At 40.4% G+C, this 23,187-nt stretch overlaps 3 protein-coding genes across 3 annotated transcripts; 2 read left to right on the top strand and 1 right to left on the bottom strand.

Annotated features, from left to right (window-relative positions):
• Positions 1–2,478: 2,478 nt before the first annotated feature.
• naalad2 (N-acetylated alpha-linked acidic dipeptidase 2) lies at positions 2,479–12,607 on the top strand. The gene is made up of 20 exons (XM_058080094.2): positions 2,479–2,642; positions 2,957–3,065; positions 3,198–3,384; positions 3,648–3,749; positions 3,837–3,962; positions 7,472–7,552; positions 7,636–7,741; positions 7,815–7,908; positions 7,978–8,073; positions 8,413–8,498; positions 9,234–9,353; positions 9,431–9,513; positions 10,284–10,347; positions 10,428–10,495; positions 10,629–10,720; positions 11,329–11,419; positions 11,614–11,878; positions 11,963–12,044; positions 12,123–12,215; positions 12,388–12,607. The coding sequence occupies exons 1-20, from the start codon at positions 2,558–2,560 to the stop codon at positions 12,575–12,577; spliced, it is 2,220 nt and encodes a 739-aa protein (XP_057936077.2). The 5' UTR covers positions 2,479–2,557; the 3' UTR covers positions 12,578–12,607.
• A 3,537-nt stretch (positions 12,608–16,144) lies between these two features.
• lrrc51 (leucine rich repeat containing 51) lies at positions 16,145–17,615 on the top strand. The gene is made up of 4 exons (XM_058080097.2): positions 16,145–16,216; positions 16,455–16,660; positions 16,875–17,023; positions 17,088–17,615. The coding sequence occupies exons 1-4, from the start codon at positions 16,165–16,167 to the stop codon at positions 17,218–17,220; spliced, it is 540 nt and encodes a 179-aa protein (XP_057936080.2). The 5' UTR covers positions 16,145–16,164; the 3' UTR covers positions 17,221–17,615.
• Positions 17,616–18,027: 412 nt separating this feature from the next.
• On the bottom strand, positions 18,028–22,140 carry lamtor1 (late endosomal/lysosomal adaptor, MAPK and MTOR activator 1). The gene is made up of 5 exons (XM_058080100.2): positions 21,904–22,140; positions 21,220–21,362; positions 21,070–21,147; positions 19,334–19,457; positions 18,028–19,222 (listed from the first exon to the last, which is right to left on the bottom strand). The coding sequence occupies exons 1-5, from the start codon at positions 21,943–21,945 to the stop codon at positions 19,130–19,132; spliced, it is 480 nt and encodes a 159-aa protein (XP_057936083.1). The 5' UTR covers positions 21,946–22,140; the 3' UTR covers positions 18,028–19,129.
• Positions 22,141–23,187: the final 1,047 nt, after the last annotated feature.

Below are 23,187 nucleotides of genomic sequence, written 5' to 3' on the forward strand. Positions count from 1 at the left end.
GAGAAAAAGTCAAAAATATTTGTTTTCATTGCCATCTAGCGTCTGTAAAAGGAACTGCTGCGGGTGACATCTTGACATATTTATTGTAGTGTAGTTCACACAATACGAAGAATTTGTTCTGGTGATTATGTGCATTAATGAACATGTTAATTTAAAATATGTAGAGTAATTGAGAAAGTTTGTGACCAAAGTAAAAGTAAAATCTTACCTGCATACTTCAGAGTACCAGAGGGTCCAGGGTCTTGGAGGGAAGACAGATTGCAACCTTTCACTTCTGTGCCCTCGTCTTTGGCAGTAGCCTGCAGTGACCCATGTGGTGATGGAGGAGGTGAGGATGGATTTAAATGATGAAGGTGTAAAATTGCACCATCATTTTCGCTGGCAGGCTAAACGTCTTCAGCTGCTGCAGGAAATAAATACATCCTTTGCTGGACTTTTTTTTGATGAGGGAGCAGATGTTCAACTCCCACTTGAGGACACCAGACGGTCTGTTCCAAACCTGAAGGTGGACTCCCTCAGTGATCAGCCCAATGAGGGTCGTGTCATCCGTAGACTGTTGAGTGGAGATGCAGCTTTTGGTGTACAGGGAAAAGAGGAGTTAATGTTTTCATGTAATGGAACCTTGGTTAGTGTCCGCCCCTGGTTAGCATGTTCTTTGGTTAACATCAAGTAGTTATTGTGACTAGGTTTTTTTTTTTTTTTCAAGAGACAAATTACATGCTGAGTATGACAAATTCATACATATTGACACCCCGCCCCACCCCTAAGGGGGGACCCACCCCACTATTTGAGAAGCACTGGTGTATAATGGAACCTTGGTTAGTGTCCGCCCCTGGCTAGCATGTTCTTTGGTTAACATCGAGTAGTTATTGTGCCTCGTTTTTTTTTCAAGAAACAAATTACATGCCGAGTATGACAAATTCATACATATTGACACCCCGCCGCACCCCCAAAGGGGGGACCCACCCCACTATTTGAGAAGCACTGGTGTATAATGGAACCTTGGTTAGTGTCCGCCCCTGGTTAGCATGTTAACATCAAGTAGTTATTGTGCCTAGTTTTTTTTTTTTTCAAGAGACAAATTACATGCTGAGTATGACAAATTCATACATATTGACATCCCGCCCCACCCCTAAGGGGGGACCCACCCCACTATTTGAGAAGCACTGGTGTATAATGGAACCTTGGTTAGTGTCCGCCCCTGGCTAGCATGTTCTTTGGTTAACATCGAGTAGTTATTGTGCCTCGTTTTTTTTTCAAGAAACAAATTACATGCCGAGTATGACAAATTCATACATATTGACACCCCGCCGCACCCCCAAAGGGGGGACCCACCCCACTATTTGAGAAGCACTGGTGTATAATGGAACCTTGGTTAGTGTCCGCTCTGGTTAGCATGTTCTTTGGTTAACATCAAATAGTTATTGTGACTAGGTTTGTTTTCAAGAGACAAATTACATGCTGAGTATGACAAATTCATACATATTGACACCCCGCCCCACCCCCAAGGGGGGACCCACCCCACTATTTGAGAAGCACAGGCGTATAATGGAACCTTGGTCAGTGTCCACTCTGGTTAGCATGTTCTTTGGTTAACATCAAGTAGTTATTGTGACTAGGTTTGTTTTCAAGAGACAAATTACATGCTGAGTATGACAAATTCATACATATTGACACCCCGCCCCACCCCCAAGGGGGACCCACCCCACTATTTGAGAAGCACTGGTGTATAATGGAACCTTGGTTAGTGTCCGCCCCTGGTTAGCATGTTCTTTGGTTAACATCGAGTAATTATTGTGCCTAGTTTTTTTTTTCAAGAGACAAATTACATGCTGAGTATGACAAATTCATACATATCGACACCCCGCCGCACCCCCAAAGGGGGACCCACCCCGCTATTTGAGAATCACTGGCGTACAATGTGGTGCACATCCTGTTGTGTTATGACTACACACCGTGAGTCAATCTACATTCTTAACACATTTTTAATCACAAAAGAAGTTGTTGTTAGCATTGTTAGCATCTTCTTGGCTAGCAAACAAAATAGCATCCAAAACCAGAAGTTAAGTCTCCGTTTTCATCAGTGGTTGACTCCAAAAGTTTTTATAGTTTGATCATTTTAGATCATCATAATCACACTGAGCCAATCAACCAAACAAAAACTTTATCAATAATATCTTCTACTGTATTTATGGACGGTTAAGTTTGTTGATACAAATATTTGTTGTTTGCCTAAAAAAAATAATGTGTTTTATTCAACAATACAAGGCAAAAATCACAAAATTATTCCATGAGTTGGAAAATTTCTATTATCGTTTTCAGCAATTTGGTCCCTGTATTTATTTGGCACCCACATTTATAGCCGCCTATCGACAACTAGCTAGCCGCCAAGCTTCTACTTCCGGTAACTCACTGTCTGTACTGCCATCTAGTGGCTGTTAAAAGCCCTACATTCTCTCTCTCTCTCTCTCTCTCTCCCTCTTTAGTTTAGCTGTGACTTCTATTCCATTCAACAGAGAGATAGAGACAGAGTGGAACAATCATCCGTTTAGCAATCATGTCGAAACGGAGTGGCAAATTAGTTCGATGGATGTTGTGGGTTGTGGCTGTGCTAGCTTTGTTTTTTCTGGGATTCCTCATAGGTGAGTTTGGCTAAAGTAAACATGTACACAAAACGCACACTTACTAGAAGGTGTACGTTGATATATTGGGACTTTTGTGTCGTGAGCTAGCTAACCAAGTGTGTGTTTTTCCAAATTGAAATTACTAGAAAACTACGGTATTTGGCACAACCGTGTTATGGTTGGAACTTTGAATATTGTAACATATATTACTTGAGTGTGATCCTTTGTCATTCCTAACTTACAGTCATTTTCTTTTGCATACATTGTGCAAACTCTGACTTTCTGACTCTGATATTGTATGTGTTACACTTCCATACCACACACATTTGCAGGTTGGTTTGCAAAGCCTGCACATCCAGAAAAAACAAACCCTCCCTCCAGTCAGTATTTGCAGGAGTTTCTGGAAGAAATGCAACCTAGCCAGATAAGAGAGCATCTCAGGTAAGTAGGGAACTCTCCTATCTACCATTATTCCAAGACATGCACATTTTTTAGGGAACTGGAAGTCCTCCTCTCCCTCACACGGCTTCAGCAGTCCCACCACTGAACTGCTAAATTTACTCCCCTCAAAAGGAAATTTACACGCCTCCCCCATCTGGCCGGCACGGAACAGAATCTGAAGTATGCAGAGCAGATTCAGAAGGAGTGGCAGGAGTTTGGGTTGGACTCTGTGGAGATGGTGCCGTACGATGTCCTGCTGTCCTACCCCAACGCATCGCAGCCCAATTATATTGCAATAGTGGATGCAAACGGCGATGAGGTACGGTGTACCCTGCACAAAATATGTATCTTCAACCATTTGTCTGCTCAGTCTTATCTTGAGGTCAATAGAGTCGCGGTCGTTTTAGTATTTAGTCTGCTGACATTTATGGTGTTTATATCCCGTGGAGATTAACTATGCTATATGAAACAACGTTGTAAGAGAGGAGGCCAAAGGTTTGAGATGAAGCACATGTTGCATGAGTAGAGATGCCGTCACAATCACAACACAATAATTGTCTAAAATCTAATTTAATTTCTCAGATTTTTACCACATCCTTGGCTGAGCCCGTTCCTGAGGGTTATGAAGACATCGGCGACATTGTCCCCCCATACAGCGCCTTCTCTCCCAAAGGACAACCTGAGGTGCAGAAAGCAATAACAGTTTGGTCATGCTGATACACCGCAAGCGTAATCAATGAGAATTCGCTTTTGTGTTTTATTTTTGTGCAGGGCGATCTGGTGTATGTCAACTATGGCCGAACTGAAGACTTCTTCCAGTTGGAGAGGCAGATGGGAATTAATGTGACTGGGAAGATCGTCATTGTCAGATATGGGAAAATATTTCGAGGCAATAAGGTAGGAAATTTGTAGAAATTGCCTTCCTTCCCTCACTGGACCTGTGAGGCGAATCTGAAATCTGGAAGAAGAAAAAAAACAGTCCCATTGTTAATAAAGTGGAACATTCTGACTGTAAACAAAAAACGGACAAATGTTACCACAAAACAGGCTTTTATAGTTTTACAATTATAATTTTACATGCAGAAAACAATTCAGAACATATAAGTAATGAATGAAAGAGATTACGGGCACCAACTTCCTGTTGTGCCATGAATTATTTATTTACTTTAACAGCATCTCAGGTCTTTGCTTTTCTTTTGATCATGGCTGCAAAATAACCCGAAACGGAGTCAAAGAATGTTGCAAGTGCCAGCATATGATAAAGAACACTTTTGAATTCATGAAATAACTCGTGATAAAACAGGAAGATGGTGTCCGTGTTTACTTTGCGTATGACATCATAGACAAGTGACAATTCCGGTTGCCATTATGTTAGCAAACTGGTGAGACCAGCGATGTTGTTTGGTCTAGAGAAAGTGTCACTGAGGAAAAGACAGGAAGCAGGTAGCAGAGATGAGGATGCTGAGGTTCACTTTGGGAGTGACCAGAATGGATAGGATCAGGAACAAGTACATCAGAGGGACATTACACGCATCATATTCTTTGCTAATCGGAAAATGTACGCAAACCAAGGCAAAATTCTTGTGTACATTAACCAAAAAATACACTAACCAAAGAGACAGAAGAAGAGGATTGTGTTAGCAAACTAAAGGATGCAAACTTTTTGTGATAAAAACACTATAATAACACAGTTGGACTGACGCAGCGACACGCTTCACATTCTATGCTAACTGGAACATTTACGCAAACCAAAGCAAAATTCTTGTGTACATTAACCAAAAACACACTAACTGAAGAGACAGAAGAAGAGGATTGTGTTAGCAAACTAAGGATGCAAACTTTTTGTGATAAAAATACTATAACACAATGGACTGACGCAGCGACACGCTTCATATTCTATGCTAATCGGAAAATGTACACAAACCAAAGCAAAATTCTTGTGTACATTAACCAAAAAACACACTAACCGAAGAGACAGAAGAAGAGGATTGTGTTAGCAAACTAAGGATGCAAACTTTTTTGTGATAAAAATACGATAATAACACAGTTGTACTGACGCAGCGACACGCTTCATATTCTATGCTAATCGGAAAATGTACGCAAACCAAGGCAAAATTCTTGTGTACATTAACCAAAAAACACACTAACCGAAGAGACAGAAGAAGAGGATTGTGTTAGCAAACTAAGGATGCAAACTTTTTGTGATAAAAATACTATAATAACACAGTTGGACTGACGCAGCGACACGCTTCATATTCTATGCTAATCGGAAAATGTACGCAAACCAAGGCAAAATTCTTGTGTACATTAACCAAAAAACACACTAACCGAAGAGACAGAAGAAGAGGATTGTGTTAGCAAACTAAGGATGCAAACTTTTTGTGATAAAAATACGATAATAACACAGTTGTACTGACGCAGCGACACGCTTCATATTCTATGCTAATCGGAAAATGTACGCAAACCAAGGCAAAATTCTTGTGTACATTAACCAAAAAACACACTAACCGAAGAGACAGAAGAAGAGGATTGTGTTAGCAAACTAAGGATGCAAACTTTTTGTGATAAAAATACGATAATAACACAGTTGTACTGACGCAGCGACACGCTTCATATTCTATGCTAATCGGAAAATGTACGCAAACCAAGGCAAAATTCTTGTGTACATTAACCAAAAAACACACTAACCGAAGAGACAGAAGAAGAGGATTGTGTTAGCAAACTAAGGATGCAAACTTTTTTGTGATAAAAATACGATAATAACACAGTTGTACTGACGCAGCGACACGCTTCATATTCTATGCTAATCGGAAAATGTACGCAAACCAAGGCAAAATTCTTGTGTACATTAACCAAAAAACACACTAACCGAAGAGACAGAAGAAGAGGATTGTGTTAGCAAACTAAGGATGCAAACTTTTTGTGATAAAAATACGATAATAACACAGTTGTACTGACGCAGCGACACGCTTCATATTCTATGCTAAGAGGAAAATGTACGCAAACCAAGGCAAAATCCTTGTGTACATTAACCAAAAAACACACTAACCGAAGAGACAGAAGAAGAGGATTGTGTTAGCAAACTAAAGGATGCAAACTTTTTGTGATAAAAATACTATAATAATAACACAGTTGGACTGACGCAGCGACACGCTTCATATTCTATGCTAATCGGAAAATGTACGCAAACCAAGGCAAGATTCTTGTGTACATTAACCAAAAAACACACCAACAGAAGAAGAGGATTGTGTTAGCAAACTAAGGATGCAAACTTTTTGTGATAAAAATACTATAATAACACAGTTGGACTGACGCAGCGACACGCTTCACATTCTATGCTAATTGGAAAATTTACGCAAACCAAGGCAAAATTCTTGTGTACATTAACCAAAAAACACACTAACCGAAGAGACAGAAGAAGAGGATTGTGTTAGCAAACTAAGGATGCAAACTTTTTGTGATAAAAATACTATAATAATAACACAGTTGGACTGACGCAGCGACATGCTTCATTTTCTATGCTAATCGGAAAATGTACGCAAACCAAGGCAAGATTCTTGTGTACATTAACCAAAAAACACACCAACAGAAGAGACAGAAGAAGAGGATTGTGTTAGCAAACTAAGGATGCAAACTTTCTGTGATAAAAATACGATAATAACACAGTTGGACTGACGCAGCAACACGCTTCATATTCTATGCTAAGAGGAAAATGTACGCAAACCAAGGCAAGATTCTTGTGTACATTAACCAAAAAACACACCAACAGAAGAGACAGAAGAAGAGGATTGTGTTAGCAAACTAAGGATGCAAACTTTTTGTGATAAAAATACTATAATAACACAGTTGGACTGACGCAGCGACACGCTTCATTTTCTATGCTAATCGGAAAATGTACGCAAACCAAGGCAAGATTCTTGTGTACATTAACCAAAAAACACACCAACAGAAGAGACAGAAGAAGAGGATTGTGTTAGCAAACTAAGGATGCAAACTTTCTGTGATAAAAATACGATAATAACACAGTTGGACTGACGCAGCAACACGCTTCATATTCTATGCTAAGAGGAAAATGTACACAAACCAAGGCAAAATTCTTGTGTACATTAACCAAAAAAAAAAAACACACTAACCAGGGCGCTATACTGACATGAAACACATTGAAGCTGAAATCTGCCTGGACAAAACAATGTCACATCAGCATGGAAGCAGTGCAGCCAAGGGACACGTTACAAAACAAAGATAATAGACTCTAATGGGAATGCATTAATACGATTGTATAGAACAAATGAATACAACTCTCAACGCAATCATCTTTTTCAGTTAGCAACCACACAACCACAATAAAAACAACATTGTTACAACCAAATTATCACTCTCTACTGTCACTCTCTCTCCTCCATCAGGTGAAGAATGCCATGTTAGCTGGTGCAAAAGGAATTATTTTGTTCTCTGATCCAGCAGATTACAGTGCTGAAGGAGTCAAGGTATTTCGCTTGTATAATAATATTTTGAACATTTCCAGAAACACTCATGAACTTGTTTCCGTTTTTGCTTTTGGCATATGTAGCCCTACCCTGAAGGTTGGAACCTTCCAGGTGGTGGAGCTCAAAGAGGAAACGTTATGAACCTGAATGGAGCAGGAGATGCGCTCACACCCGGATACCCAGCTAAAGGTACGAGTACAGTATGTATACTTTTTCCAATGGGATTTACTGACATGGGAATTACTGTACTGTACCCTTACAGAATATACCTATAGAACATCTCCTGAAGATGGAGTGGGACTTCCCAGCATTCCTGTGCATCCTATTGGCTACCATGATGCATTTCACCTCCTTAAGTATTTTTTTTCTTATTTGCCTTTGATGATGCTGCTAGAATTTTTAATCAAACTCAAACCACACAACAGGAACATGGGAGGACCAACTCCACCAAGCAACTGGAAAGGTGCTTTAAACGTTTCCTACAGGATTGGTCCAGGTTTCACAGATGACGTAAAGAACCAGTGAGTGCTTCAATTTGGATAATTTGTGTCCACTTTCAAGAAAAGGACAGTCTGATTCTCCTGTAGTTGCCCCGTCACCGCGCTACTATGCATGTGTTTGCATTGTCTTGTTTGTTGTTGCACTTTTTGTCTGGCTTTTGGCTAATGAGCTGGTGGCAAGCAGCCAAATGACACACAATGGAGGCTTTGTACTTCCTATTTGGGGGGGGGGGAACATACATTCCCACAATATTTGTTTGACATAACATTTAAATTGAAGTGTGAAGTTCCCATAAAAGTCATCTTTTTTAATGAAACACCACAGCCTCACTGGATGTGTGTGGATCTTTTTGCTCTTAGGTCAGTGCGCATGAACATCTATACCAACATCAAGGTGACCAGAATCTACAACGTCATTGGAAGGATTCGAGGCGCTCTAGAGCCAGGTACAACCACCTGACCCCAAACTTTAACTCCTTTGTGCAGCATTAAAAAAAGACACTGGCTTCCTGTCACAGCTATGGCTACCCTGAGAGGGCCACTTGTAACTGTCAATATTTACAAATACAACTATAGCCTCACACAATTGCCCTTGAATTTGCCAATTATACTTTTTACAAACAAATTAATTGATAACTTGCTTTGAAATGGTAATTGAAGTGGGCTTTCATGGGCCACATCTGGCCCCTGGGCCTTGAGTTTGACACATGGTCTAGTGCAGGGATCTCAAACTCAATTTACCTGGGGGCCACCGGAGCTAGGTTCTGGGTGAAGCCGGGCCGCATCAGGTTTTCAAAAAAAAACCCAAAACGCATTTATTAAAAACTGGAAAAAAACAGGGTAGGGTAACAGTATGGGCGGAGCAAAATCTTGTTAATTGTGTCCGGTGTGCACACAGCTTTAAGCTGTCATTTCAACATTAAACTTTGGTATCAAGGTGGGGGGGCTCAAACTAGCGTCGGCCCGCGGGCCGTGAGTTTGAGACCCCTGGTCTAGTGCTTTGATACGTTACAGCCTTATCACCCATCTTAGGCTCGGCCAACCTCAGGGAGTCAGGACTAAACACTGTGAGGTTGTGAAGTTTTATGCTGCTAAAATCTGAATTATTTTGTTTGGTGTATTAAAAAAAAAGGGCAAAGATATGAAATGACGGTACCGTTTTGTCAAACATTTTGGACTAGACAGGTATGTGATTCTTGGCGGACACCGGGATGCGTGGGTTTTTGGTGGAATTGATCCCATGTCGGGAGCTGCTGTGGTCCACGAAGTTGTTCGCAGTGCCGGCAAGTTTGTCAGTAAAGGTAAGGCTATCGAGCTAAACTATCAGGAGAGAATATTTACTTTATAATAACTAATCTGTTTATGTGTCTGTGTGCAGGCTGGAGGCCGAGAAGAACAATAATATTTGCCAGCTGGGATGCAGAGGAATTTGGACTGCTGGGCTCCACAGAATGGGCAGAGGTCGGATTTTGGAAATGTTTTCTCTTCTTCTTAGTGGTAGAGTTTGGGACCGTGAAGCTTGGCTTGCTATTTCACTGTGGTGTATGTGAGTGTGATAGTGGAGTCAAGTGCTATATTTAGTCTGTTGCTTAAACATCACCATAATAATTAATGGATTAGATTTTGAGTGGTTAGCATGCAGTTCAATTCCACCCTCGGCCATCTTTGTGTGGAGTTGTGGAATGTTTTCCCCGTGCATGCGTGGGTTTTCTCCGGTACTCAGCTTTCTTCCCACATTCCAAAAACATGCTAAGTTAATTGTCCATAGGTATGAATGTGAGTGTGAATGGTTGTTTGTCTATATGTGCCCTGTGATTGGCTGGCGACCAGTCCAGGGTGTACCCCGCCTCTCGGCCGAAAACAGCTGGGATAGGCTCCACCACCCCCCGCCACCCTTGTGAGGATAAGCGGTAGAAAACGAATAATTGATGATAATTTTATATAGCACTTTAAGTCAAGAGAACCCATTAGTCACTCATCAGTCACACACTGGTGGTGGTAATGTACATCTGTAGTCACAGCTGTCATGGGGTAGTCTGATGGAAAAGTGGCTGCCAATTCGCATCTACGGCGTCTCCACCAAACATTCCTTCCTTCCATGTCTCAAGGTTAATTAAATGCACTGTAACTATCTTTACAATTGTAATGTTAATACTGAAATTGTACGTATGAGAAATGTTATTGCGCGAGAAACAGACTATGACAGCGATTCAGTCCGCATTCCTCAACAGGACAATGCCAGGCTGCTTCAGGAGAGAGCTGTGGCCTACATCAATGCAGACTCTGGCATTGAGGGTGAGGAAAATATTCCTTGTCAAGATTAATGTGTATATTATATTCAATTTAACCTGAGTGTGTGTTTCTGTCATTTCAAGGTATGTATACATTGAGGGTTGACTGCACTCCATCTTTACACACACTTGTGTACGACCTCACCAAGCAGGTAAATATACCTAATCTTTCAATTTAAATGTTATACCTGAGGGAGCATGCAATAGGTTGCTCACATCATGAAAGATTAGTTGAGTGTTGTTTGACACTTCCTGCTTTCTTTGTGTGTTTGTCTGTCTGTGCAGTTAGCCAGTCCAGAGTCAGACGAGGAAGGACTTTCTCTGTATGAAAGTTGGCATAAGAAAGACAACTGGACGAACGACCGTGACGCACCCAGGCAAGTTGTATATGAAAGTCCTTGAATGCATCAACAGGTCTGGCCGAGATAAGCACTTTGTCACTTCAGGACAACGTTCCAAAATGACAACTTCAAAAACAAGACAAATTACATCAAAACTCTGAAGTTCCCTCAACACTCACAACATAATGTAAAAGTACCAGATGGAGGGGTAGGATTTAATAAGCTTTGCTTCTTCCTACTCCTTTTGGACATGTGGAACTGTGAACTGATTATGGGATGCACTCAATTGTAATCTGATGCATGTTCAAATGAAATAAAACCATTACAATTACATCATAGCTGCCTAATGCAGGACATATTGTAGCTCCTGTTTTAGTCGCCTTTTACAACACGCAGAGGATTGGACACATTTCTTGTTTTTTTCCCCTCCATCATCAAATTCAGAATATTAAAACATCAGCTGCTTTGAGTTATGGGATTCTGTTCGGGCAAGCGTAATTGTCAGATGAAAGCACGAGAGTGCTGGAACTCATTCAAGGTGAACTCAAATATCTCATTGTGCCTTTGCAATCATCAGTCAAACAATCAAGGATGTCATCTAAGAAACGTCTGAGTCAGTATTTCTTCTACCTGGTCTTCTGTAGGATCAACAAACTGGGCTCAGGAAGTGATTTTGAAGCTTATTTTGTCCGTCTGGGAATTGCAGCAGGCAGAGCAAGATACACCAAGAACTGGGTAATATTATTTAGCACTTGGCTGTACGTCAGGTACTATTTTGGATGCAAAGCTATGCATGTTTGTGTGCTTGTTATCACTCCAGTGCAGTGCACAGTGCACTCACCAGCCATACATAACATGAACACCTTTATAGTCTAACACAGAGGTGTCCAGACTTTTTCCACCCAGGGCCACTTTCATGTGTTTTGCAGAAAACAGAGCGATACAGCAGTTTCCCCGTCTATCACACCGTGTATGAAACCTTTGAGGTTGTGGAGAATTTTTACGACCCTACCTTCAGAAGACTCCGTACTGTGGCACAAATGAGAGGGGGGCTCACTTTCCTCCTGGCGGATTCACAGATCATCCCTCTGGATGCCAACCAGTACGCCCTCTCTCTCCAAAAGTATGCAAGGAGCATTGCAGTCTTAGGACAGGGACACATGGAGGAGATGCAGAAATACAAGGTGTCATTTGGTAAGTCCCAGTACTACATTACATAAATTTCAATGCTTAGTCTTTTTACAGCGTAGTCACGATTTGTGCATATTCGTTTTACAGATTCCTTGTTTTCAGCAGTGGAAAACTTCACAGTGGCTGCAAGGGACTTTCATGAGCGCCTGCAAAACATAAACACGGCAGAGTAATGAGACAGTTGTGTCCTAAAATGTCAGCTTGCATGCTTACTTAACCCAATTTGTGATTTTTTTGTGTGCATCAGTCCTTTGCAGGTACGTGCAATGAATGATCAGCTCATGTATCTCGAGAGGGCCTTTATAGACCCCCTGGGATTACCTGGCCGACCTTTCTACAGGTATAACTGTCGACCATGTGCATGTATTGTGGACTGTATAAAACAATCCAAGGTAGTGTAATATAGTAAACAATACAGCAGTATCCTAATCATAAAGCACAGGTTATTCTTATGGCGTTTGACTGTATACTGCAGGACTTTGACATCATCCTCCTGTTGATCTTGTTTTCAGGCATGTGATATTCGCTCCAAGCAGCCATAATAAATACGCAGGGGAGTCATTCCCTGGGATTTATGACGCATTGTTCAACATCGAGGACTCAGCAGACCAGGAGAAGGCCTGGAACGAAGTCAAGAGACAAATCAGCATAGCAGCATTCACTGTCCACGCTGCTGCAATGACACTTACGCCGCCTGCGTGACATACTCATGAACATCTTCTTGCACCATGGCAATAAGACGAGAAGAGGAACCGCACTGCAAATCACAAAAGGTGCAATTGTGAGGTAGAAATGATAAATCACTGTTTGAGACTTCTGATCACAATATAGTAAAATACATTTTTATAAATCAATTTTCTGTAAAGATGTTAGAAGTGGGATTCATATTGGACCGATCACCTGTCAATCACACCACACACTACTGGTTCTTTCTGAACTGGTGGCTCGGGAGCCATAACTAAATGTATTGACCCAATGTCTGTGAACGCATCTGATGGTGGGTCCCACACCCGAACCAGTTGAGAATCACTCATATAGACAATAATTCATTCACATTCACGTACATACTGCAGAGTATTTAAAAAGCAATACACTATGTGCATAAAAAAGTGACCTCTTACCTCTTCGGTACATTGCTCTGCCGCATCCAGTCCAATATTTTGCAGGATGTAAGGTTAAATTATAACAAAATAAAAATTCAACGAAGCAGCAAATCAGATAAGAGGAGTCAAAAGCTGCCATCAAATCTAAATGCATGAATTCCCCTTAAAGTGTGATATCAGATGTATTTTAAGTAGTCAATTTAGACTGGACTACTGTATACCTGAGGAAAACATGCAGAATAGTCACTAGTCGTTTTCAGACATTTTATTGTTGAAGACAAAACTGTAAGAACCATAAAGGTGCATTAAAAGTGAGCGTTTGCTTGGGTGAAGTACAAAGGCCTTTTTTCCGCCCTCACATCATCTGTGGAGTAAATTAATTAGATTAGAAGAATTTTGTGTATCGTTGCATCCCTACCAAAAACATACTGTATAATCATGCTAACCGACAGATTGCAGCAGCAGTTTGCGGGCATAATTACTTCCGTTATTACGATTGCGTGATGGCAAATGCTGTGAAAGTCACTCAAAATGAGCCAATTAAATTGTTTCTTTGCCAAACTATGAGAAGCATGCCTTGCTCAACAGGAAAAGCGAATATTTGAAAGTGAACGGACGGACCAATGTATGTATGTCTAGTCTTCCAGAATCCAGTGTACAGGCTACCTAAAACATCCTACATTTAAGAGAACCGGGATTCAAACTTGAGGGAGGATCCACATTTACCTTGCGAACGCTTTCTGTGAGCCGTGGAGACTTTGCAGACCTTCTGACTGTTTGTGGGGAGTTCCTGGTCTCCTGGGAGAGCACTTGGGGTGACTTGAAGCTGCCACACCTGCCCGCTCGTCCCACTGCAGCCGGCATGTTTTCTTTGGCCAGCACATCAGCGGGAGGCCTCTTTGAGGTTTTGCCTGGCGATTTGCGGGTGGAGCTCCGTAGCTTACTGAGGCCTTTTTTCAGATAGCTGTTGTTTTTCTTTGGGGTGTTGTCGATTGTGAACATCATGGATTGTCTCCGGTCAGCCTGAGAATAAAATGTGGAAGATGATAATGTAGTTGAATTCTCTTGAAGCAACAGAGAATAAAATAAGTAGAGTACTTGGCTGCCACCAGCAGAAGTGCTGTTCATTCAGTCTCAATAATGACAACATGAATGACAACATGAAGTCGGCTATGGGAAATGAGGATTAAATGTCATATTTTGGAAAAAATATAATTTATCAATAAGTTACTTTTCCCATACTTGATAAGGGTATTTTCATCAAAGGCCCATCCCATATATCCCGTACTCAAACCAGATTTGTTGTATGAACATTGAATGTCAAACATACTGGACTGAGGGCAGGGTGAAGTTGAGCGCTGGAGGGTCCACTGTGGATGTTCTTGTTTTTGGGCGTGAGGGGACGAGAGAAGCAGCTGGCGTTCAACTTTTTCTGTTAAAAAAAAAAAGGTGACACCAAACAGTACTCAACCATTGCACCACAGAACCACATGACAGAAGATGTTTTAGATGGGCACACAACATCATAAATAAACACAAACCAACCTCAGGTGACGACTGATGGTCAGATAAAGTTGACGCCTACCGCTTTGGGCTGATTTACACCATTTGTACCTTTCCAATTTTAACACTGAGGTTAGAGCCGTTTCTTATGTTGTCCCAGGACAATGATGTGCCTTTGCTTGGACTAAATCTGCAATGCTCTAAAGAAGAAATGAGGGAGGTTTGTTCTCAAATAATCACAAAAAATTGAATAGTTTACAATTTTAGTGGAAATTACTGCAAATCATTGCATTCAACACCCAAGGTAAAAAAAAGGTATGTGATACACCCATCTGTTTCCAAGTGTGCTGACAGTTAGTACATGAAAGAAGGATACTTAAAAAAAACAGACACGTTCAACAAATTCTGCAATGACTTTAAAGCGCTCTTCAATTGTAGTAAGTGAAGACGGGTTTGACTCCTTTTTCCTGAAAATAGTAGAAACAAACCCCACTGTGTTTTAATGCCCCCTACACGTATTACTTTACATCCATCTACTCGTATTTACTAGTATTTCTAATACTCACAGTTTGAAAACAACAACTCCCCATCTTGTAACGCTTCAATATTAACATCTCGGTGACAAGAGTGTATAGTCCTGACCTGGAAAAACAACATAGAAGTTGGGTCAGTAACCCTAATGATAAGAACTAATGTACAATATTGCAACGTACCCAGCTGAGAAGAGCCTTAACCCCGCCATTAAGTGTCATCTTGGCGGACCATTTATCGCAAAGGGGTTTGAACTTGTGACCAGGAGATATTGTATTAGCTACACAGAAAAAGTTCGGCTCGTCGTAATTTGTCATATGACACTAGCTAGGTATCTTAACACAATTACTGGCCTAACTAGAAAATATTAACGCCTTACAACTGGTCGACTCACCTTTGAAGTTAAGTGCTGTATATAATCTTGTATATGCCTGCTTGTTATCCGAACGCTCTGTTTACACACAAAGACAACTACCGCGATACAAACATTGAAAACCGGTGTTTCCGTAAAATTAGCCAATCAGGGCTTGTTCTTCTTCTTCCTGGTTTTTACTGGCGTTTGACAAGCAACTTTTAGTGTGCATTACCGCCATCTACTGGTAAGGAATGTGGATAAAGACGATTTAAAAAATACAATTAAAAAAAGAACTACAATAAAATAAAACAACAAAATAAGATTAATGCTAACAATGTTAACAACTAAATCTTTTTATCTAAACCTGTTTCCCTTAAGAACTTCCCTTTTAAGGAGCTATTTAGATATGTATGTCCAAACTTTTTCCGCGTTTGAAAAAGGGCTACAGCGATTGGATAAAAAGCCGGAAGTTACCAGAACATGGCAGTTGTGTTCTCAAACCGGATGTTGGACTGAACCACCCGACGGGAAAGATGCTGAAATATATTTTAACATAAATTAACAACTATAATAACAATCACTGCCCCTCCGTTCTATCTAAGTTATGAATAAGATTTTTTTGTTATATTTTTAAAACCTTTTTTTAAAACCTAAACCACGTGACCGACCTATAAGTTACCCTGGAAACCATATGTTGACTTCGTTACAGGTTCCTGTTGTATTGTAAAGTAAAAGAAAAACATGGTTTGCGTTACAATTTTTTAAATATTTTTTAAAGTGAGTACTGAATATTGAATATGCATAGCGCTCCGGTGGATTTATCCTTTAAAGCCATCAGCAACTTGGCAGGTAGTGTTTGTTTTCATCTTTTTTTCTCATTCATATAGCGTCACTCCATCATTTTAGCATTCCAGTGAATTTAGCAATTGTGTTAGCCAGTATTATAGGTTAAGTTGTACACCTCCTTTATTTGAATAGCCATCAAACGCACTATACTTTTGATAGCAGTTCAATATTGCATATTAAGTTTGTTTCAAATCAATACAGTTGAGTGTTAAGGTCATTCATGATGTGCATACATTTTCAGATGCACTGTCAGAAGAACCCAGCAGTGGTCTGCGGCCTTTAAAGAGAAATTCAGAAGGGAAGTTCCAAAGTGGCTCCCTGCGACTGAATAACAATAACATTACAAATCTTTATGACCTCCAGAAGACCATTAGCCACTTTCTGGCTGAACCATCTCAAGTCGCGTGGCTGGACCTTTCGTTTAACCGGATCACCAACATAGACAGGGTGAGTTTGTGAGATTGTACATTCTCATCATTTTAGGATGAATAGTTTGAAGTGAGAAAACTAAAGACGAAGTAAAGGATTTACACTGTAACCCCTCAGTCTCCACTTTGTTGCAGCGAGTAGAGCTGAGCTGGTACCGTGCAGTGGAAAAGCATCATACTATTACACACATCCGTTATATGGAATTGGATATTAAATGTGTTTGTGTTTCCAGGTTTTGTGTGAACTGCCTCAACTGCGTGTGTTGTATCTTCACGGCAACTGCATTTTCACATTATCAGAGGTGGACAAGCTGGGGGTTCTTCCACATCTACACACCATCACTCTACATGGAAATATCATTGAATCCAACAAGGCCTACAGGTGAAGACAATGTCAATACTATTAAATGATCATGAATTATTATGAGTATTTGTATCCCATTTAGGAATCACGTCATATTTGCTCTGCCAGGATTAAAGTCAATGGACTTCAGTGTCGTTACCCCGCAGGAGCGACTCTTGGCACAAATTTCTCACCGCAGAAGCAACTCAGGCAGAAGAAATGTGAAGCGTCACTGACTGTAAAGTCCCTTATGATGCATTCAAGTCCTACCTGTTTCACAAAACAGCACATATATTAAGATAGTAAGTTCACAACCTTGCAAATATATTGTATGTAACATTAACAGAGCCCTCCAGAAATAAAATAGCACCCCTATTGTCACCTTTACACTCATATTACCCCATATAGTACCCATAATAAGTTCACAACCTTCCAAATATATTGTATGTAACATTAACAGAGCCCTCCAGAAATAAAATAGCACCCCTATTGTCACCTTTACACTCACATTACCCCATATAGTACCCATAATAAGAATAAATAAGCCATTTAAGACAAAAGACTCACGCACATGTGTGTTGATGTAAATGTGATCTCCAGGGGAGTGGAGTGGCGGGTGGACAGGAAGTGACATTAGTGCGGTTACTTGGCATGGGTTACTGCAACAATAGTAGTCCCGTGTTTTTGTTTGGGATTATTCTGTCTGTTGTGAGATCATTCAAACCTGCAATAAAATTCTGTTGTTCTGGCAATCAAGGATCAAGTCTGTCCTTATATGTCTTTTAGTTTATTTATTGGGAAATGCTTAATTTAGGCAAAAAATCCATACGAGTGTGTATATTTTTTTGGGCTAATAACAGACCATTTGACCATGAAACAGCATCATTTATTCATATAGTTTTGGAAAACTGCGCTCAAGTGAAGCCAAAGTGGATTTGAACCCCAAAGTGGTTTTGTTGCATTTACAGTTTGAAAAGAGGAGGACAAAAATGATAATCCATAATGGAGATTTGGTTTTAATAATAAACTGTAACCAATCACAATAGCTGTTGGAAGTTTTTAATGAATTAACAGGAAAAAAAAAACAATTTTTTGGGGTACTAGCCTAAGATATTACAAATATATTTCAGGTAATATTACACATCTCAAAACAAAACAGGAAAAAAATGCTAAGAACCCAATGCAGAAAGCTCAAATGTGTGGCTTAGAATAAATCCCAGCCCTGCACAAGATCCCTTTGGAGGTTTAGGAGCATCATTGCTGTGCTCCCTGCTCATGCATACAGTCTTGGTGCGCTCTCTGAAGAGCGACACTATCTTTAAAAACACAAAATAAATAATCTTGGATCAATTAATCAGTTGCACGGATTGTTAACGCTCTCCCACACTGCTACAATGGTTAGTTTTTTTTTCGATTAATACCAACAAATTAATCATATTACAACTTGGCAATGGAAAAAAGCTTTGAAAGCCAACAAACGCAGCCCCTCGGGAGTTCTTGGTTTTCATGAAAAAGGTCATCACCACCATGTATCGCAGCCAATCTTGACCGATGACAACACCTTCTACAATCATCTTCTGTTTTAGAATTAGTCAAAAAACTGTACAAAGAAGGCAAAAAAAATACACATCTGTCCCTGCAGCTCCCATCGACCCACCTTCTTCTGAAACATACGACCCGATTTCACAGAATTTGTGAAATTATGGGATTAGAAACCCGAGTCAGACTACGCTGCAGGGCAGCCTGTTTACATCCTCAAAATGGCTACCATCACTGATCAGAACATCCTCAGGTTGAAATGGTTCATAAAAGCTATCTACTATTTTGTCTGGAGTGAAGTGTTTGATTTATGTTGGAAAAATAATCCCTAATTTGTCATCTGGGTATCCAAAAATAAACATGCCTTCCATTAGTGATGACAAAGAACAACTAGCAGGGTAAGTGATAGCACAAAATGAACTGTTTTTATATGTTAGAACGACTCAATGACCTGTGATTGTGGTCCAACCTTGCAATGTTGAGGCTGGAGCCAAAGCCAAGTAGTACAAAATGATTCCATCGGTGGACGGGCGGAAGGGTGAGGATGCGGGAGTGACAGTGACAGACAAACCAGATGTGAGGAGCAACGTACAGGCCGGTGTTGAATCAAGGAATAGCAAACTGAACCACCAGTTCTTCCTTCGCATCCACTTTGATTTGAGAGATTGCACTGTAAGCATACGCGGCTATCTTGGATACCTGGAAACAAACAGTCAAATTAGATCACTTGCATCGTTTTTGGGGTGCTGCACATTTAATTACACTTTGTGTTTCTATTTTTTAAATACATAAATGTGCTGTGTAAGTTACCTGCTGAACGTCTGAGTATGGCACCAGGTCACTGGCAAGTACTTGGTGGGGCTGGCTTGTGAGTGAAGGGAGAGCGAGGGCTTTCTTCTGGGGAATACTGCTGCTCACTACAGCCAGTTTTGTACTGGAAGGAAAAAAATATATACAACTTAAATCTCTAACATTTTATTAGGCTGCGACACATTCTAAAAATAATATTTAACTAAAACAAAACCAAAAAAAATGCAAAAATGACAAAATCAGCAAAGATTTTTAAAGAATAAAGTCAAAATATTGAACTAAAAACTTGTCATTTAACAAGAAAATATCGTAATTATACAAGAATGTTGCAGCCACTATGTACATCTGTGTAATACTTGCTTTTATAGTCAGCATAGTTACTCCAGACTCCATTCACTGTGCAATATCTGATCAACCTCCATGTGCAATATACTAAGTTCTATGTGAAATATTTCCATAATGCCTCATATTAACTCTCTAACAAGATCTCAGTGTATAGACTGATCATATATCTCACCTCGTTTCATATTACAGTAAACCTCGGATATATCGGAAATTCGCTCACAACGGACAGATAAAAAAGAACCAATTTTTCTGTAATGCATTTCCAATAAAAATTCATTGCATATATCGGATTTTTTATCACGGATTTCGCCTATTTCGGACAAAATCTCCAGTCCCGTTCCAATGCATTTCCATTAAATTTCCCTCGCATATATCGGATGGCCGCATCGTGGCGCTCCGATTCGCCGAATCGTGACAGGCCGCTAGACAACGTCATTTGCAGCGTTGCCTGCGTGTCCAGGTACATTGGAAACATAGTCAAGGAAGTGCCTTTTTATAACGGATAAAATCCCATTTACGCATATACCGGATATAAATCCCATATATGCGTAAAACGGACATTTTCCGGTATACGCATATAACGGATTTTGCTTATATCGGACAAAACCAGTGGGAACAATTGAATCCGATATATCCGAGGTTTACTGTATCTACATACTGTATTGTATATAACTCTGGGAAAAACTGTTGCTTTTGTTAATACTTGGGTTGTTTATTTTTCTATTTTGTGTATTTTGTACTGCTTAACCGACTCTTGCTGCTGTGCAATACAAATTTCCCCACTGAGGGACGAATAAAGGCAAATCAACACTGCGAGGCGGTATATATTTTTAAGAGTATTAATATGAGAAAAACAAAACAACAAATCAAGCTGTAAAGGAGATAAGAAACGCACAAGAGGTTGGAAAAGTAGAATTAAATGGAAATGAAAAAACAGCTGTATTTTTTACAGGAATAAAGGCAAAATATATATTTTTTTATTCTAACGAGAAAAAAGTTGTAACATTATGAGGAAAAATAATGTCACATTGTGTGGAAATAGTTAATCTCATCTTGAAGGGAGATAAAACGGAGTGCACTATTTGCAATAGATATTGTTTTTGCCTTAAAGGGATAGTTCAGATTTTTTTTTTTTTTTACATGAATTTGCATGGTATCCCCATTAGCAGTGTAGTGCATCAGCTGTGACTTTTCCCCCCACTTTGTCCCGTGAGCTGAGTTCTGGTCGTTTTTTTGGGTGTTTAAGAAAGTAGCTCCAGCTACCTCAAAACAATATGCGTTCAAAGTAGTTGTTACACGTTGTTGTGTATGTGTTCCACAGTCTTTACACAAGACCGCTGCAAGGCGAGAGAGTCCCCAAACAGGGACGACCACAATGACAATAAACACACCTGTATTGCCGAGCTTTATCCATGTATTCATGCTGCTCCATCATAACGGAGTCAGCCGCTGACACATCGATGATGTTCCTGCACAATAAACACAAGACGTTTTACTTTATTTTGAACTAAACTCTACTGCTGCATGAATAATTAGCTTACTGTGCCGTTTTGGTGAGGATGGATGTGAGCAGGGCCTGTTCATCTGTTCGGGCCGAAGGCGGAGTGGGAGTAATCCAGTCTGTGCCATTTGGGGGTTTGCTGACAGGGTTTGGGTGGGTGATGAGCGGCTTGCGTTCAGGATCCTTGACAAGGATAAGGAATACATGTGATGTACATTGGAGAAACTGTGTGGAGTGATATAAAGACACAGTCACCTAATCCATAGTGCCATAATGTATTGCCATAATGTATTTTAAACATGTTGGGGACTCCAATGGGTATTAGCTGAATATATTAAGTCATGAGACTCAGTAAAAACAGGAACATGGTATCCTGTGACACTCTGTAAGAACTTCAGTTCCCCTCTGCTTCACTCAATGTTATTTCAAGAAGTAGCTAAAGTTTATTGTTATCATAACCAAGCAACTCGTGATAACTCCTGTTTTTCATTTCAGCAATGCTAAATTTCCCTGTGTGCAAGCTAGGCCGTAAGTGATGGCTTCAACGGACAAGCTAAAAAGGTACAAAAAGCATTAAAACCACCACTGAGTAAACGCGAATCCACTGAAACAATGAATTATATACTCTTAATGTCTTCGGAACACTTGAAAGTCACACACATGTAACAGCAGACAGAGTAGGGCTATCAGTGGAGCTAAGTTTAGCTAGCTATCGGCTAACTACCTGATCTGCTGTCTCGTTGTCGCTGCTGTAACAACACCCCATGGCAGCGTCCGGTCCACTCCAGCTTCCCGTTTTCACAAAGACAGCAACCGCCTTTGTCCTCACGAACAAACATAAAACTTATCTTGAGTCTATTTCGACTTCATCTAAGGGCAAAGTAGCCACTGTCCGCAGCAGCTCCACGGACGAGCTATCACATGACAGCTGCACTGTGAGCAACAACACCGGCGCCACTTCCGGTATTTGAGACGTAAATGTTACGCCACGGCGCCATTTTTAAACGTGACCGTCATTTAACATGAGAAGATATTGTTTAAATACCCCGTTTTATGATAAACCGTTAAATTCATTATTACAATGACGATCTGGTTTTATTATGTTCATTCTGATGGCTTTAGAAGTTATATATATTTTTTAAAACAAAGACAACGTTGCCAAGATAGGACGTTGCTCCTTGTGACATCAATTGTTTGGGCTCGCGCTGGTGACGTATGACGCTATCACTGATGTACAAATAAAGTTTTTGTTTTTTTTTAAAAAAGCATGCTATTCTTTTTTAATTAAAATTGATTTTTTTTAAGTTTAACCACTTGAATGCCTTCCAAAATGGCACAATCTATCAGCACTGCACCAGAAGCTGCTCCGGTAAAACAGCATTTAAGTTATTTATTTACATTGTTTTGACTTCCTGCTTTTAATTACAAGTCAACGTCGTCTGATGTTGTAATGTGCTTTTCAACTCTACAATGAATTTGTCTGTGTATCATGATAAATAATTTTCTGTTTGACTTCATACATTGATATATATTGATTAATTTCAAATTTGATGATGTGTGTAAGCAGGAATGTTTTTTGAAGGTCAGTCGTTTCTATCCTCAGGATGTCAGAACAGGCTCTTCACCGACCTTGCAGGCGTCAGACCCGGAATATCCCAGCACATCCAAACTCCTCACCCGGGGGATCCCTAAATCTTCCTCTTCCAGCAACTGTATCCCATCCAGCTCCAGCTCCACATCCAGTTCCACACCCGGCTCTCCAGAAGCAAACTTGGATCCCCCACCAAACTCACCCACTTCCTCCTCGTCTTTGTCCTCCTTTTCATCCCCTTCCAGCTCCTCCACGTCCTCATCTTCCTCCTCGTCTGACAACTGGGTCTGTGTTAGCGATGATCAAGATAAAGTGATCTTGAAGAGGGTCCCGATTGTGGCTCACAAAAAGATCTATGCAACCGGCAGGAAACTCATTCGGAGGCCTCAACTGAGGTGGGTGAGGAAGCTCATGAAG

This window comes from Doryrhamphus excisus, linkage group LG8, assembly GCF_037039965.1.
Source record: "Doryrhamphus excisus strain RoL-2023G ecotype Guam linkage group LG8, RoL_Dexc_Guam_v1.1, whole genome shotgun sequence".
NCBI classification, from domain to species: Eukaryota; Metazoa; Chordata; class Actinopteri; order Syngnathiformes; family Syngnathidae; genus Doryrhamphus; species Doryrhamphus excisus.